General features: G+C 45.3%; 1 protein-coding gene across 1 annotated transcript in view; it reads right to left on the reverse strand.

The window, feature by feature from the left end:
- The window catches only part of TJP1 (tight junction protein 1), a 232,339-nt gene that overhangs the window by 50,759 nt on the left and 164,904 nt on the right, over positions 1 to 16,676 (reverse strand). Inside the window, exon 22 of the mRNA XM_030191641.1 lies at positions 10,227 to 10,451. Within this exon, the coding sequence (XP_030047501.1) occupies positions 10,227 to 10,451 (225 nt within the window). The remainder of the gene's footprint in view (positions 1 to 10,226; positions 10,452 to 16,676) is intronic.

A 16,676-nucleotide genomic window follows, 5' to 3' on the forward strand; every position in this document is an offset into this window, starting at 1 on the left:
TCCTTTTTGTTTCCAAAATGGCCATTTCATAGCTGTTTTTTAAATCAGTGTGTCTATCTTTTTGGACCATTTTAGAAAAAGAAATTCTAGTTCACATGAAAAATGCACAAAAACAAGCCATTGGGATGTATGGGGGCCAGCATTCTTAGTAGACTGGCCACACAGACATCCCAGCAGAGCATTGGAGTACCCTACGGGGCATTGTAGTGGACTTCATGTAAAAGGTCCCAGATACTCATCCTACCGTTACCCCATTATACTGTATAATGAACTCTCCAAAATCCACCAAACACCTACTGGACCCAACTGTACACCACTACAACAGCCCTTCTAGCTACAGGTGTCACCTACACATGGGTACAGCAAGATTTTGGTGGGTTTTGACGAGCTCACACTTTCCACCACAAGTGTAACACAGTAGGATATGGGCTTGGGTCCCCTTCTCTACAGTCCACTGCACCAACCACTAGGCTACTCCAGGGACTTGCTTGCTGCTCTAATAGGTCTAGCCATAACATCTGAAACTGTCAGAGCCTAATATGTACCATTTCTTTCACATCTTTCGGAGCTGGGGTCAGTGACTATTGGAGGGGGGGGAAGAGTCATGCCTTAAATCCCTCCAGTAGTCACCTGGTCATTTGTGACTTAGTCGTGATTGAAACAGGTCTAGAGCAAATCTAACATTTTGCTCTGGTCATTTTTGCTTTGTTCCGTTATGGCAGAAAGATGTCCAAGTTTTGGGAGCACCTCCCACCCCCAAAATGCCTCCAACAAGCTCCCTTGTGATTTGGATGCACTGTATATGAACTGTACAGAAAAACATCTTTAAAAAGAGTTTCAAAAATAGTGGACGTTTTGGGGAAAAAAAAAGTCCATCTGTTGCTTTGCGCCACTTTTTGGACATTTTTCTATTTCAAGAATGAGCCCCATAATACAGCTTGAACTGATGTAATGAGAACTTTCCCATTAAACTATCCAGCTGTCATAAATGGTAGGATGTACGAACAATCACACATTCAGGCTTAGCATCTCTTCCATACTGGGGCGGCAGCAAAGTCACATAGTAAAATTTTTTTTAGGTGTATTAAAAGGAAGCCAGCAAAAGAATCGGTTGGATAACTAGATGACCGAGGGGTAAAAGGGGTGATCGGGGAAGACAAAGCCGTAGCAGACAGATTAAATGAATTCTTTGCTTCGGTCGTCACCGAAGGAAGATTTGGGAGAGATACTGGTGCCAGAAATCGTATTCAAAGCTGACGAGTCGGAGAAACTGAATGAAATCTCCATAGACCTAGAGGATGTAATGGGGCAATTTGACAAATTGAAGAGTAGCAAATCTCCTGGACCGGATGGTATTCATCCCAGAGTACTGATAGAACTGAAAAATGAGCTTGCGGAACTATTGTTAGTAGTATGTAATTTATCCTTAAAATCGAGCGTGGTACCGAAAGATTGGAGGGTGGCCAATGTAACGCCGATTTTTAAAAAAGGTTCCAGGGGAGATCTGGGAAATTATAGACCAGCGAGTCTTATGTCGGTGCCGGGAAAAATGGTAGAGACTATTATAAAGAACAAAATTACAGAGCATATTCAAAAGCATGGATTAATGAGACAAAGCCAACATGGATTTAGTGAAGGGAAATCTTGCCTCACCAATCTATTACATTTCTTTGAAGGGGTGAACAAACATGTGGATAAATGTGAGCAGGTTGATATTGCGTATCTGGATTGTCAGAAAGCATTTGACAAAGTACCTCATGAAAGACTCCAGAGGAAATTGGAGAGTAATGGGATAGGAGGTAGTGTCCTATTGTGGATTAAAAACTGGTTAAAAAATAGAAAACAGAGAGTTAAATGGTCAATATTCTCAATGGAGAAAGGCAGTTAGTGGGGTTCCCCAGCGGTCTGTGCTGGGACCGCTGCTTTTTAACATATTTATAAATGACCTAGAGATGGGAGTAACTAGTGAGGTAATTGAATTTGCTGACAACACAAAGTTATTCAAAGTAGTTAAATCGCGGGAGGATTGTGAAAAATTACAAGAGGACCTTACGAAACTGGGCATCTAAATGGCAGATGACATTTAATGTGAGCAAGTGCAAAGTGATGCATGTGGGAAAGAGGAACCTGAATTATAGCTACGTCACGCAGGGTTCCACTTTGGGAGTCACCGACCAAGAAACGGATCTAGGTGTCGTCGTTGACGATACGTTGAAACCTTCTGCTCAGTGTCCTGCGGCGGCTAAGAAAGCAAATAAATGTTAGGTATTATTAGGAAAGGAATGGATAACAAAAATGAGAACTTTATAATGCATTTGTATCGCTCCATGGTGCGACCGCACCTCGAATACTGTGTTCAATTCTGGTCGCCACATCTCAAAAAAGATATAGTGGAATTAGAAAAGGTGTAGAGAAGGGCGACGAAAATGATAAAGGGGATGGGACGACTTCCCTATGAGGAAAGGCTAAAGCGGCTAGGGCTCTTTAGCTTGGAGAAAAGACGGCTGAGGGGAGATATGATAGAGATCTATAAATTAATGAGTGGAGTGAAACGGGTAGACGTGAAGAATCTGTTTACGCTTTCCAAAAATACTAGGACAAGGGGGCATGCGATGAAGCTACAAAGTACTAAATTTAAAACGAATCGGAGAAAATATTTCTCCACTCAACGTGTAATTCAACTCTGGAATTCGTTGCCAGAAAATGTGGTAAAGGTGGTTAGCTTAGCAGAGTTTAAAAAAGATTTGGGCGGCTTCCTAAAGAAAAAGTCCATAAACCATTATTAAATTGGACTTGGGGAAAATCCGCTATTTCTGGGATAAGCAGCATAAAATGTTTTGTACTTTTTTGGGGATCTCGCCAGGTATTTGTGACCTGGATTGGCCACTGTTGGAAACAGGATGCTGGGCTTGATGGACCTTTGGTCTTTCCCAGTATGGAAATACTTATGTACTTATGTCTCTATTGTGTACTTTTTTGGAGGGTTTTTTTTCCATTTTTTCATTTGAGCTTTTACTTGGCGCACCTTTCCTGCAGTAACAAAACACTAGTCTCACAAGCCAGTTGTAATGTAATGGTTAGTAATTCAGGTGGCTAGCATTGTGAACTGCCATAGAGAAAGTCTCTGGCTCAGTTCCAGCGTTAGATCTTCCTGGTTCACCTTGGGATGCTATGAAAGCAATGTTCACAATTCCAAGAAGGTAGAGAGAGGGCCATGATCACTGCTCGAGGGTAGCACGTACTGGCCAGATTCACAGTCCATGAATGCATAGTTCTGGAAGGAGCCATGTGCATGGCTTCTGGCAAAGGACCTTTACTGCAGTGCCAAGATTTTGTTAAAGGGGAAGATAACATATTCCTGGACAGCTGTGAATGAAGTCTCATGGTATCAGAACCCAAATGATTCCAAATGAGACAAGTATAAAAGAGAATGAGGAAAAATATCAGGTGACGTTTTAACCAAACAGCTCAAACCTGGATGTTTAACATTATCTTAATACCTACAAAGCCCATACTGAAAATAAGTCAAAATTAGCTGTCAATGAGGGAAGAGACTCAACGTTTAGGGGCAACATATTTTTTGACATACCCTTGTAAATGTGTTATTAAGTATTTGGGAATTTAAAATGTTTTCTTTAGTCTGGAATATATTAGACCTTTTTTGGACCTTAAGATGATATCCAGCATAAGCTTATCTAGTTAGCTGGTATTGTATATTAAGGTTTAGACTATTGCAATTTGCTTCTTACAGGTCTCCCACTAAGCCATCTCTCTCCCCTTCAATCTGTTCAAAATTCTGCTAATGACTTATATTCCACCAGTGTCACTATGCTCATAATAGCCCTCTTCTCAAGTCACTTCACTGGCTCCCTACCGTTTCGGCATACAATTCAAACTCCTCTTACTGGCTTACAAGTGCATTCACTCTGCAGCTCCTCAGTACCTCTCCGCTCTTATCGTTCCCTACACTCCTCCCTGGGAACTCCATTCACTGGGTAAATCTCTCATCTGCACCATTCTCCTCCACTGCTAACTCCAGACTCCATTCCTTTTATCTTGCTGCATCATATGCCTGGAATAGACTTTCTGAGCTGCTACGTTAAGCTCCATCTCTGGCTGCTTTCAAATCTAGGCTATATTCCCACCTTAGTAATTCCCTTATACCTTATTTGTCCTGTTTGTCTATCCTAATTAGACTGTAACCTCTGTTGAGCAGGGACTGTCTCTTCAAGTCCAGTGTACAGTGCTGCATATGTCTAGTAGTGCTACAGAAACGATAAGTAGTAAGGCAGGATGAAAATCTGGTTAGGCCTTGTAGATTGCTACTACTACTACTACTATAAATCATTTCTATAGCGCTACCAGTCGTATGCAGTGCTTCACAATTGAACATGAAGAAGAGACAGTCCCTGCTCAAAAGAGCTTACAATCTAAATCAGGACAGACAGACAGGACACATAGGGAAAGGGACTACTGAAGAGAGGAAGACAAGATAAAGGTTACGAGCAAGTGACAAGTTAGGAGTCAAAAGCAGCATCAAAAAGGTAGGCCTTTAGCCCGGATTTGAAGGCGGCCAGGGATGGAGCTAGACGTAACGGCTCAGGAAGCCCATTCCAGGCATAAGGTGTGGCGAGACAAAAGGAACGGAGTTTGGAGTTAGCGATGGAGGAGAAGGATGCAATTAGGAGAGGTTTGCCTAGTGAACGGAGTTCTTGGGAAGGTGTAGGGAGAGATGAGGGTGGAGAGGTAGTGAGGGGCTGCAGAGTGAATGCACTTATAAGTCAATAAGAGGAGCTTGAATTTTATACGGAAACGGATAGGGAGCCAGTGAAGTGACTTCAGGAGAGGGCTGATATGGGCATAACGACTGGCAAAATATTAGTCGTGCAGCAGAATTTTGAATAGATTGAAGAGGAGAGAGGTGGCTGAGTGGAAGACCTGTGAGAAGCAAGTTGAAGTAATCTAAGCGAGAAGTGATGAGAGTGTGGATGAGGGTTCTGATAGCATGATCAGAAAGGAAAGGGCAAATTTTGGCGATATTATAAAGGAAGAAACGACAGGTTTTAGCAATCTGTTGAATATGTGCAGAGAAGGAGAGGGAGGAGTCCAAGATATATTTTTTTTCATATTAGTTACCTTTATTTATTTATTTTGGGTAATCTAATTCTGTGTTGCTGTAACAAGTATGTACTTGTGATTTATAGTTGAAAATATAAAAAAAAAAAAAATTAGCTGTCAATATGACCCACCTTCCACAATACAACTTTTAGGAGCCATCTTGAAAAACCTAGAAATCTGATTACCTATTGAAGATTTGGCTTTGATGGACTAATCATCCAAAAATTAAACTTGTGCACTGCTACAAAGTAACTCACCATTAAAAAAAAATGATATCCACAATAAAAAGTTTGCTAATGCCTCTTGCTTTAAGCCTGAATTACAAAGCAAACAAATCAAAAGTAACCTATAAGCTACCAACCCAACAGCTGCTCAATGGTGGTTATTCTTTACTCCTGGGATAATTCTGCACAGTGGAAAATTTTTATAGAATTTTCCTTCCAACAGAATCTTATATTTTCACATAAAGGGGCCCTGTTACTAAGCCACACTAAAAAGTGACTTATGCTATGTTTAGAATGTGGGTTTCCCACGCGCTGAGGCCACTTTTAGCATGGCTGTTAAATGGCCACAATTTCTTTTATTTTCAATAATGGCCACGCACTAGTTTCCCAATAAACGTGGGAGCCCTTACTACCACCTATTTACTAGGCAGCAAGGGCTCCCACGCTAAACCCACGCTAATTGGCAGCATGCAGCGATTTGCTGATTAGCGCAGGACATGCCTACTTTCCATCCCAAAACACAGTCCCATATTTAATAGTTTTTAGCACGGGATTGGTGTGTGCCGATCCCAGAACTATCACGGGACACCGGAGTGCAGCCCATGGTAGTGCCTTTTAGCGTTCAGTAATCACGTGTTGGTGCTTACTGACACTTAGTAAAAGGGTCACAAAATTTGGAAGCGCTTACCTGGGATGTTTGTGTTTATTTCAAAGCTTGTTATAGCACCCTTCATGGAGAGCATCAGAGCAATTTACATAGACAAAAATCCAAGAAGAAAAAAGTAGGAAAGGGAATAAATGATAGAGCAGTGACCACAGGAATAGCTTAATACCAAAGACATCTCTGCTAACCAGTCCCGCTAATATTTACTCCAAGGTTTGTGTACAGAAGTTAGCCTTCAACTCCAACAAACTGTCAATCCACACCCATCTTTCTCCACTCTTAGCAGTCTCTCCTGGTATAATCCCAAGCACATCTGATGCTGGCTTGCATGGCACAACTTTCAGTGGCCGAGCTATGTGGAAACTGCTTGCATGTATGTCTCGCGAAACAAACTGCAAATCTAGTGAAGTAAGAGAGAGCTCTTGTCTCAACAAGTTTGAGCTGTGTGGTATCAAGAGTGATTCTGGAGTTGCAAAGGAACGTTGGAAGGAACTGACTGGCTGGAGTGCAAGCTTGACAACAGGAGAACTGCAGAATAGCTGGATGTGGAGTAGAGACCAGCAAGTTAATTGGGAGGGCAGATTGGGAGGAGGAGAGAAAAATTGAGAATGTTTATATGCTTGAGGTGGGGGGGGGGGGGGGGGGGGGAGATAAGCTAGAGGGATAGTGACATGGTTAGGGCTTCTGCGGTTTCAGTATTTCAATTTGGTAATCCAGAGCCCCAAAAAGGAGTTCTGAACTAGCAGCTGCACCAGATTCTTGCAACTGCTATCATCTGCATCAACCACCAGACAGCTGTGTTCTCACATAGTGGCTGCAAAAATATTTTAGTACTACAGTGTAGTAAATTTAAAACAAATCGGAGAAAAATTTTCTTCACCCAACGTATAATTAAACTCTGGAATTCGTTGCCGGAGAAAGTGGTGAAGGAGGTTAGCTTAGCAGAGTTTAAAAAGGGGTTGGACGGTTTCCTAAAGGACAAGTCCATAAACCGCTACTAAATGGACTTGGAAAAAATCCACAACTCCAGGAATTACATGTATAGATTGTTTGTACGTTTGGGAAGCTTGCCAGGTGCCCTTGGCCTGGATTGGCCGCGGTCGTGGACAGGATGCTGGGCTCGATGGACCCTTGGTCTTTTCCCAGTATGGCATTACTTATGTACCTGCAACTGGGAGCTCCCAGTAGCTTCTGCAAATTGCAAAATTAAAGTCCCAGAAAATCAGAAGTCCTTGGTATAGACATGATTGCAATACTTCTGGGGAAATTCTGCACCAAAATCTTAATGCTGCATCTTTTTTTTTTTTTTTAAATTTGTAAGAAATATTTCTTTTTCTGTACTGTATTAAACAGATTATATTGAGTTATTTTGCAAATATAATTTCATAAACCATTTTGTGTGCCCTTACAAAATTTGGTCATGCCTACAGGTATGTGTAGTGCAAGACCGCACGTACCTTTACAGTATCAGTGCATAAAGGTGGTGGTTTATTGTTCATTAGTTATTTACTACTAGTAAAAAAGGCCTGTTTCTGACACAAATGAAACGGGCGCTAGCAAGGTGTGCCTCTGAGTGTGTATGTTTGAGAGAGTGTGTGCAAGTGACTGTGTGGGAGAGACAGAGTGAATGTGCGAGTGTGTGTGTGTGACTGTCTGTGTGAGAAAGACAGAGTGTGTGGCAGGAGCCCCCCCTCCGTCTCCCGGCCTCCTTCCCCCTCCCCCGTCTTCCTTCCTCCCCCCCCGTCTTCCCTCCCCCTTTCCCGTCCCCCTTCCAGCTTCAGGGTCGTGGCCTCCCCTACCTCCGCCTGTCATGGTCGTGGCCCCCTTCCTTCCTCCCTCCCACCCACGTTCAGGTTCCCACCCTCTCTCCCTCCTACTCCCACGGTCAGGCTGGCTCCCTCCCACCATCGTTCAGGCTGGCTCCCTGGCTACCTGTCTCCCTCCCTCCCACCCTTCAACGTTCAGGCTGCCTGCCTGCCTCCCTCCCTCCCACGTTGTTCCTGGATCGCTCCATGAAACGCTGATACCCTGTTTCTTCTTTTGTTCGCAACGCTCTTTTTGTTGGGATGCTCTGTTTTTGTTTGTTGCTCCGCTTCCGCGCCTGTGCCTTGTGTGTTTCACCACTCGAGAGGCTGGCTAGCTGTGTCCCTCCCTTCCCACCCTCCGACGTTCAGGCTGCCTGCCTGCCTGCCTCCCTCCCTCGCACATTGTGGCTGGCTTGGTCCGTCAAATGGTGATACCCTGGTTCTTCTTTTGTTGGCGACGCTGGTTTTGTCGGGATGCTTTTTTTTGTTGTTGCTCCGCCTCCGCGCCTGTGCCTTGTCCGTTTCGCCACTCGAGTGTCAGTGCTCCGCCCTCGACGTCATTACGTTGTGACGCGAGGGCGGGGCCGACACTCATGGGCAAACCGGATATCTATGCCACTTCAAGTTTCCGGCTTGAGGCTTCATTAGAACTTTGGAGGTGCGTTTTATATATAGAGATATTGCTTTATCAGGGATCAGGTCAAAGCAGTTACAATAAAAATTTGCATAAAATAACAAGAAAGGAATGCCATAAAATTAACACTAAGTCCACTCGACTAGTAAGGAAAAGGAAGGGCAAGGGAGGAAGGGAAGGGAACAGAAAGTGAGGGGAAAGAGAAAGGAGAAACTGCTCGAGTTCAGTCAGCGTCACAAGAACATTTAGGTACCAGAGATATAAAGACTCATAGGCCAGTTCGATGTAAAACATTTTTAGAGGAGTCTTAAATCTGATAAAAGATAACTCAGATTTAATGTATGAAGGCAGGGCATTTCAAAGCTTTGGGAAAGAACTTCTAGTGGACTCATAGTGAGCTTTTTTGGGTGCTGAGAGAAAAAGACGGTGGCTGTCAAGGGATCACAGAGAGCGACTGTAATTATACAGAATGACTAATGACAAATACGTGGGAATAACCTAAATGGGTAAGCCTTATATGCAAGGCATAAAATTTTGAACTCAATTTGAAGATGGATCGGCAACAGTGTAAAGAGATGGGGTAAAACATGGGGTAGAGACATGATTTATGCACTTAATTTATAAATTATGGGGGTAAAGCAATGGTTCCCAAACCTGGTCCTGGAGGCAGCCTAGCCAGTCAGGTTTCCAGGATACCCACAACAAATATTCATATGAGATCTGCATGCAGTGGAGGTAGTGCATGCAAATCTCTCTCAAGAATATTCATTGTGGATATCTCGATAATATGACTGGCTGAGGTTCCTCCAGGACCAGGTTTGGGAACCACTGGGGTACAGTATTTGCTGACATCTGTTCTTGAGCAGGCATTAACATCCATGCTTTCAACATAGGTGGCTGCTGGATCTGTACTAAGATTTTATAAACTCACATAGGCATCTATGTGCCTTTATAAAATTGTGCCAAAATAGCCACTTTTCTGCTCAGCCTAGGCACCCTGATATAAAATTAATCCCATTGTGCACAGATTGTAAATTTGGTGCTGAATTTTCCCAGTAATTCTTATAGTGAAAAATGTGCAAAGAAATCGGTCACCATGGCCTGTAATTTCTTCCCCTATTTCTTAATTTAATATTAAATTCTTACTACACAAAGCAAATTAAGGGGCACTTTTACTAAATTTCATTGAGTGCTAATACACACTTTATGCAGAAAAAAAGGCTTACCACAAAATACATTAAAACATTTTATGGTAGTTTGCAGTCAGCACGTGCTAACTCACGTGTTAAGCTATTTTTTTAATAAATATTTTTGTGCCTGAATGTGTCAGGGGCAGAGAACGGGTGTCAATCAGCTAGCATTAGCATTAACTTTTTTTCAGGTAATGCACACCAATGCGAACATTATTACACAACTTGATGAAAAAACATTGAAACACGGTTATAATACTGCCATGTTAGAAATGGGCTTAATGTGCAAGAAAATCCCGTGTTAAAACGCGATAAAACCATATTCTCCTGCAGCTTAGTAAAAGGGCCCCTAAGTGCTGCTAGGTTTACTTAACATTCATTAGCCAAATCCCTGATCCCTATCATGCCAATTAACATGTACTGCAGCTTGTGAGGAAATATCGTCCATTTAGGTTTATTTTTTTCTTTTTAATGAAGTTTGCTGGTATTTCATTTCTGTGGAGAACAAAAACAAACATACTAAATCTACACAAAGGTAGATTATTTTAATCCTAAACATCTGAAAAATCAAACTATAAATTAAACACTCACTTGGATGTGTAGTTTGCGAAGGTTAATGAACTCTGAGGAAGTGCTGGTTTGGCTGCCTCTGGGAGGTTGGCAGAAAGCTGAGATTTGGGTTTATTATCTAAATTTCTACGATCAAAGTAAGAGAGTTGTTTTCGATAGTACTCTTCATCTTCCTCTGGATCATAGTGATTTGAGCGCACAATATCTTCTGGTGGCTTTGTCTGAGGTTTCTGTGGTTCTGGTATCCTATATTAATTAAAAAGGTATTTTATTAATTTTGTTTGGTTAACCACAAAAGAATAAATCATATACATGAATATAAAATGGTCTCTTTCTTCATGAAATCAGTTTATTTTTTAAATGTATCTATTACAAACTAATTCATAGCATAAAACTGGAGACAATATAAAAAGTATGTTTGCCAATTAGTGACATTGTTACTTTTTGTATACCACTTTCATTTACCCTTGGTTATAGAAATCAGTATATAAATGTCAGATTATAAATAAATGTAATCCTTTCAAGAATCCACTACATTAAAAAACTGTAGTACTTTAATGTGTTAAGATGGTGTAGGTAAAGCGAAGATACATACCTGTAAGCAGGTATTCTCCGAGGACAGCAGGCTGATTGTTCTCATGAATGGGTCGACGTCCATGGCGGGCCCACAAACAGAAATCTTCCATAGCAACAAACTTTTGCCAGACCCTTCCAGTGCGCGGGCACATGCACCGTGCATGCGCGGCCATCTTCCCGCCCGTCGCGCAACAGTCCCGCTCAGTTAGATCAAAAAGCAATAACAAGGAAAAGGACAACACCAAAGGGGAGGTGGGCGGGTTTGTGAGAACAATCAGCCTGCTGTCCTCGGAAAATACCTACTACAGGTATGTATCTGCGCTTTCTCAGAGGACAAGCAGGCTGCTTGTTCTCACGACTGGGGTATCCCTAGCACCCAGGCTCACTCAAAACAACAAAGAGAGGTCAATTGGGCCTCGCAACGGCGAGGACTTAAGAACTGACCTACAAACTAGAACATCTAACTGAGAGTGCAGCCTGGAACAGAATAAAAAAGGGCCTAGGGGGGTGGAGTTGGATCCTAAACCCCAAACAGATTCTGCAGCACTGACTGCCTGAACAGACTGTCGCATCGGGTATCCTGCTGAAGGCAGTAGTGAGATGTGAATGTGTGGATTGATGACCATGTCGCAGCCTTGCAAATCTCTTCTATAGTGGCTGACTTCAAGTGGGCCACCGACACTGCCATGGCTCTTACACTATGAGCCGTGATATGACCCTCAAGAGTCAGCCCAGCTTGGGCGTAAGTGAAGGAAATGCAATCTGCTAGCCAATTGGAAATGGTGCGTTTCCCGACTGCGACTCCCCTTCTGTTGGGATCAAAAGCAGCAAACATTTGGGCAGACTGTCTGAAGGGGCTTGTCCGCTCCACATAAAAGGCCAATGCTGTCTTGCAGTCCAAGGTGTGCAACTGACGTTCAGCAGGGCGGGTATGAGGACGGGGAAAAAATGTTGGCAAGACAACTGACTGGTTCAGATGGAACTCCGACACCACCTTTGGCAACAACTTAGGGTGCGTGCGGAGGACTACTCTATTGTGATGAAACTTGAGATAAGGAGCATGCACTACCAAAGCTTGAAGCTCACTGACTCTACGAGCTGAAGTAACAGCCACCAAGAAAATGACCTTCCAAGTCAAGTACTTCAGATGGCAGGAATTCAGCTGGGTGAGAACACTGAGATCCCATGACACTGGTAGAGGTTAGACAGGGGGCTCTGAAAAAAGCAAACCTCTCATGAAGCGAACACCTAAAGGCTGTCCTGAGATCGGCTTACCTTCCACACGGTAATGGTATGCACTGTCCAGAGATAGGCTTACCATCTACACGTTGATGAAAAGCACTAATCGCACTAAGGTGAACTCTTACGGAGTTGGTCTTGAGACCAGACTCTGACAAGTGTAGAAGGTATTCAAGCAGGGTCTGTGTAGGACAAGAGCGAGGATCTAGGGCCTTGCTGTCACACCAGACGTCAAACCTGTTCCACTTAAAAGAATAACATTTCTTTGTGGAATCTTTCCTGGAAGCAAGCAAGACTCGTGAGACACCCTCAGAAAGACCCAAGGAAGCGAATTCTATGCTCTCAATATCCAGGCCATGAGAGCTAGAGACTGGAGGTTGGGATGTAGAAGCGCCCCCTCGTTCTGAGGGTTGGAAAACACTCCAATCTCCACGGTTCTTCGGAGGACAACTCCAGAAGAGGAGGGAACCAGATCTGACGTGGCCAGAAAGGAGCAACCAGAATCATGGTTCCGCAGTCCTGCTTGACTTTCAGCAAAGTCTTCTCCACCAGAGGTATGGGAGGATAAGCCTACAGAAGGCCCTTCCCCCAATGAAGGAGAAAGGCATCCAACGCTAGTCTATCGTGGGCCTGAAGTCTGGAACAAAAAAGAGGGACTTTATGATTGACCTGAGTAGCAAAAAGATCCACCAAGGGGGTGCCCCATGCTCGGAAGATCTTGTGGACAACGCCCATGTTTAGCGTCCACTCATGAGGTTGCATTATCCTGCTCAATCTGTCGGCCAGACTGTTGTTTACGCCTGCCAGATAAGTGGCTTGGAGAAACATGCCGTAACGGCGAGCTCAAAGCCACATCCTGACGGCTTCCTGACGCAGGGGGCGAGATCTGGTGCCCCCCTGTCTGTCTGAATTTGGATAATTTGGTTGGACAGTCGATCTCTGAAAGCCTTTAGAGCGTTCCAGACCGCTCGCAACTCCAGGAGATTGATCTGAAGATCCTTTTCCTGGAGGGACCAAACTCCTTGAGTGTGAAGCCCATCTACATGAGCTCCCCATCCCATGAGGGACGCATCCGTTGTCAGCACTTTTTGTGGCTGAGGAATTTGAAAGAACGTCCCAAGGTCAAATTGGATTGAATTGTCCACCACTGAAGGGAATTCTGAAAATCGGCAGACAGCTGGATTGCATCTTCTAGATCCCATGCAGCTTGATACCACTGGGAAGCTAGAGTCCATTGAACTGATCTCACGTGAAGACGGGCCCATGGGTGTCATATGGACTGTGGAGGCCATATGTCCTAGAAGTCTCAACATCTGCCGAGCTCTGATCTGCTGAGACGCCCTGGCCCTGGAAACTAGAGACAGAAGATTGTCTGCTCTTGCTTCTGGAAGATAGGTACGAGCTGTCTGCGAGTCCAGCAGAGCTCCTATAAATTCCAGTTTCTGAACAAGGAAAAGATGGGAAAATTTATTACAAACCCGAGTAGCTCCAGCAGTTGAATAGTCATCTGCATGGACTGCAGAGCTCCTGCCTCTGAGGTGTTCTTCACCAGCCAATCGTCGAGATAAGGGAACACATGCACTCCCAGTCTGCGTAGCGACGCTGCAACTACTGCCAGGCATTTTGTAAAGATCTTGGGCGCAGACGCCAGACCAAAGGGCACCACACAATACTGGAAGTGCTGTGCTCCCAGACGGAATCAAAGATACTTCCTTGTGAGCTGGAAGTATTGGGATGTGCGTATAAGCATCCTTTACTACTACTACATTTCTAAAGCGCTACTAGGGTTACGCAGCACTGTACAATTTAACATAGAAGGACAGTCCCTGCTCAAAGAGCTTACAATCTAAAGGACAAATAGGGGCAGTCTAGATTTCCTGAAAAGTATAAAGGTTAGGTGCCGAAAGCAACATTGAAGAGATGGGCTTTGAGCAAGGATTTGAAGATGGGTAGGAAGGGGGCTTGGCGTAAGGGCTCAGGAAGTTTATTCCAAGCATAGGGTGAGGCGAGGCAGAATGAGCGGAGCCCGGAGTTGGCGGTGGTGGAGAAGGGTACTGAGAGGAGGGATTTGTCCTGTGAGCGGAGGTTACGGGCGGGAACGTAAGGGGAAATGAGGGTAGAGAGGTAATGAGGGGCTGCAGACTGAGTGCATTTGTAGGTAAGAAGGAGAAGTTTGAACTGTATGCGGTATCTGATTGGAAGCCAGTGAAGTGACCTGAGAAGAGGGGTGATATGAGTATATCGGTTCAGGCGGAATATAAGACGTGCAGCAGAGTTCTGAACAGATTGAAGGGGGGATAGATGGCTAAGTGGGAGGCCAGTAAGGAGTAGGTTGCAGTAATCAAGGCGAGAGGTAATGAGAGCGTGGACGAGAGTACGTACGGGTGGTGTGCTCAGAGAGGAAAGGGCGAATTTTGCTGATGTTAAAGAGAAAGAAGCGACAGGTCTTGGCTATCTGCTGGATATGCGCAGAGAAGGAGAGGGAGGAGTCGAAGATGACTCCGAGGTTGCGGGCAGATGAAACGGGGAGCATGAGGGTGCCATCAACTGAGATAGAGAGTGGAGGAAGAGGAGAAGTGGGTTTTGGTGGGAAGACAATAAGCTCGGTCTTGGACATGTTCAGTTTCAGGTGGTGGTTGGACATCCATGCAGCAATGTCGGATAAGCAGGCCGATACTGATCCTTTAAGTCTAGAGAGCATAGCCAATCATTTTCCTGAATCATGGGAAGAAGGGTGCCCAAAGAAACCATCCTGAACTTTTCTCCGACTAGGAATTTGTTCAGGGCCCTTAGGTCTAGGATGGGACGCATCCCCCCGTTTTCTTTTGCACAAGGACGTACCTGGAATAGAACCCCAGCCCTTCTTGCCCTGGTGGAACGGGCTTGACCGCACTGGCGCTGAGAAGGGCGGAGAATTCCTCTGCAAGTACCTGCCTGTGCTGGAAGCTGAAGGACTGAGCTCCCGGTGGGCAATTTGGAGGTTTGGATATCAAATTGAGAGAGTATCCTAACTGGACTATTTGAAGAACCCACCGGTCGGAGGTTATGAGAGGCCACCTTTGGTGGAAAAACTTTAACCTCCCTCCGACTGGCAAGCCGTCCGGCATGGACACTTCTACAGCGGCTATGCTCATCTGGAGCCAGTCAAAAGTCCGTCCCTTGCTTTTGCTGGGGAGCTGCAGGGGCCTGCCCTGGCGCACACTGTTGACGAGAACGAGCGCGCTGGGGATGAGCCTGAGAAGGTTGTTGAGAAGGAGGATTGTACCTACGCTTGTTATAAGCATAGGGAGCATTCTTCCTTCCCTGGAAAAAAAACGTCTACCTGATGAGGTAGTAGCAGAAGGCGCCCGGTGGGAGAGATTGTCCATAGCGGTTTCCCGCTGAGTGATCTGATCAACCACTTGTTCAACTTTCTCACCAAAAATATTATCCCCCCGGCAAGGAACATCCGCAATCCGCTGCTGGACTCGATTGTCCAGGTCAGAGGCACGCAGCCATGAGAGTCTGCGCATCACTATACCTTGGGCAGCGTTTCTGGATGCAACATCAAAAAAATCGTAAGCACCCCTGGACAGGAATTTATGACACGCCTTCTGCTGCCTGACCACCTCCTGAAAAGACTTGGCCTGCTCCGGAGGGAGCTTATTGACCAAGTCCGCCAGTTGCTTCACCGCGTTCCTCAAGTGAATACTTGTGTAGAGCTGGTAAGACTGAATTTTAGCCACGAGCATAGAAGACTGATAGGCCTGTCTCCCAAAAGAGTCCAGTGTTCTAGATTCTCTCCCCAGGGGTGCCGAGGCAAAGTCTCTAGAACTCCCGGCTCTCTTGAGAGCAGAATCCACAACCATAGAGCCGTGAGGTAACTACGACTTCATCAACTCAGGTTCTCCGTGAATCCGATCTTGGGACTCAGCTTTCTTGGGAATGGTGGGATTACTTAGTGGTTTCATCCAGTTCCGCATAAGAGTCTCCTTGAGCACATTATGCAAAGGAACCGTGGATGACTCCTTAGGTGGCAACGGACAGTCAAGGACCTCGAGCATCTCAGGCCTGGGCTCATCCTCAGATACCACAGGGAAGGGAATAGCCACAGACATTTCCAGGACAAATGAAGAGAAAGAAAGACTCTCCGGGGGAGAAAGCTTTCTTTCTGGAGAAGGAGTAGGATCAGAGGGAAGACCACAAGACTCCTCAGAAGAGATATACCTGGGATCGTGCCCTTCATCCCACAAGGCATCATCATCGGTATCAGACAAGAATTCTTTAACTGCAGTCCGAAACCGGGCCCGACTCGACGCCGAGGAGGTGATGTCGAGAAGTCGACTCCCATGCCGGCGGCGATGAAGCTCCCTCCAGCGATGTCGACGGGGAGTCGACCTGGGTGGCAGCCGAGGCCGCAGGTGACACCGGCGTCGGAGACCTCACCACAGGCAGAGAGGCAGCTGCCGCTTCCATCGACGGTACGGAGGGCGCAAGCACGCCCCGCACCAGAGCAGACTGATGCAGCAACCCTTCCAGAAGACCTGGAAGAATGGCTCGGATGCGCTCGTCCAGAGTTGCTGTTGAGGAAGGCTGTGGGGTCGGCACCGGCACTGGCGTTCTTCCCGGCGTCGACGCTTAACGGGTGCCGAATCCCACGAAGCCCCGGAGCTCCCG

The sequence above is a fragment of the Microcaecilia unicolor genome, chromosome 1 (assembly GCF_901765095.1).
Source record: "Microcaecilia unicolor chromosome 1, aMicUni1.1, whole genome shotgun sequence".
NCBI lineage: Eukaryota > Metazoa > Chordata > Amphibia > Gymnophiona > Siphonopidae > Microcaecilia > Microcaecilia unicolor.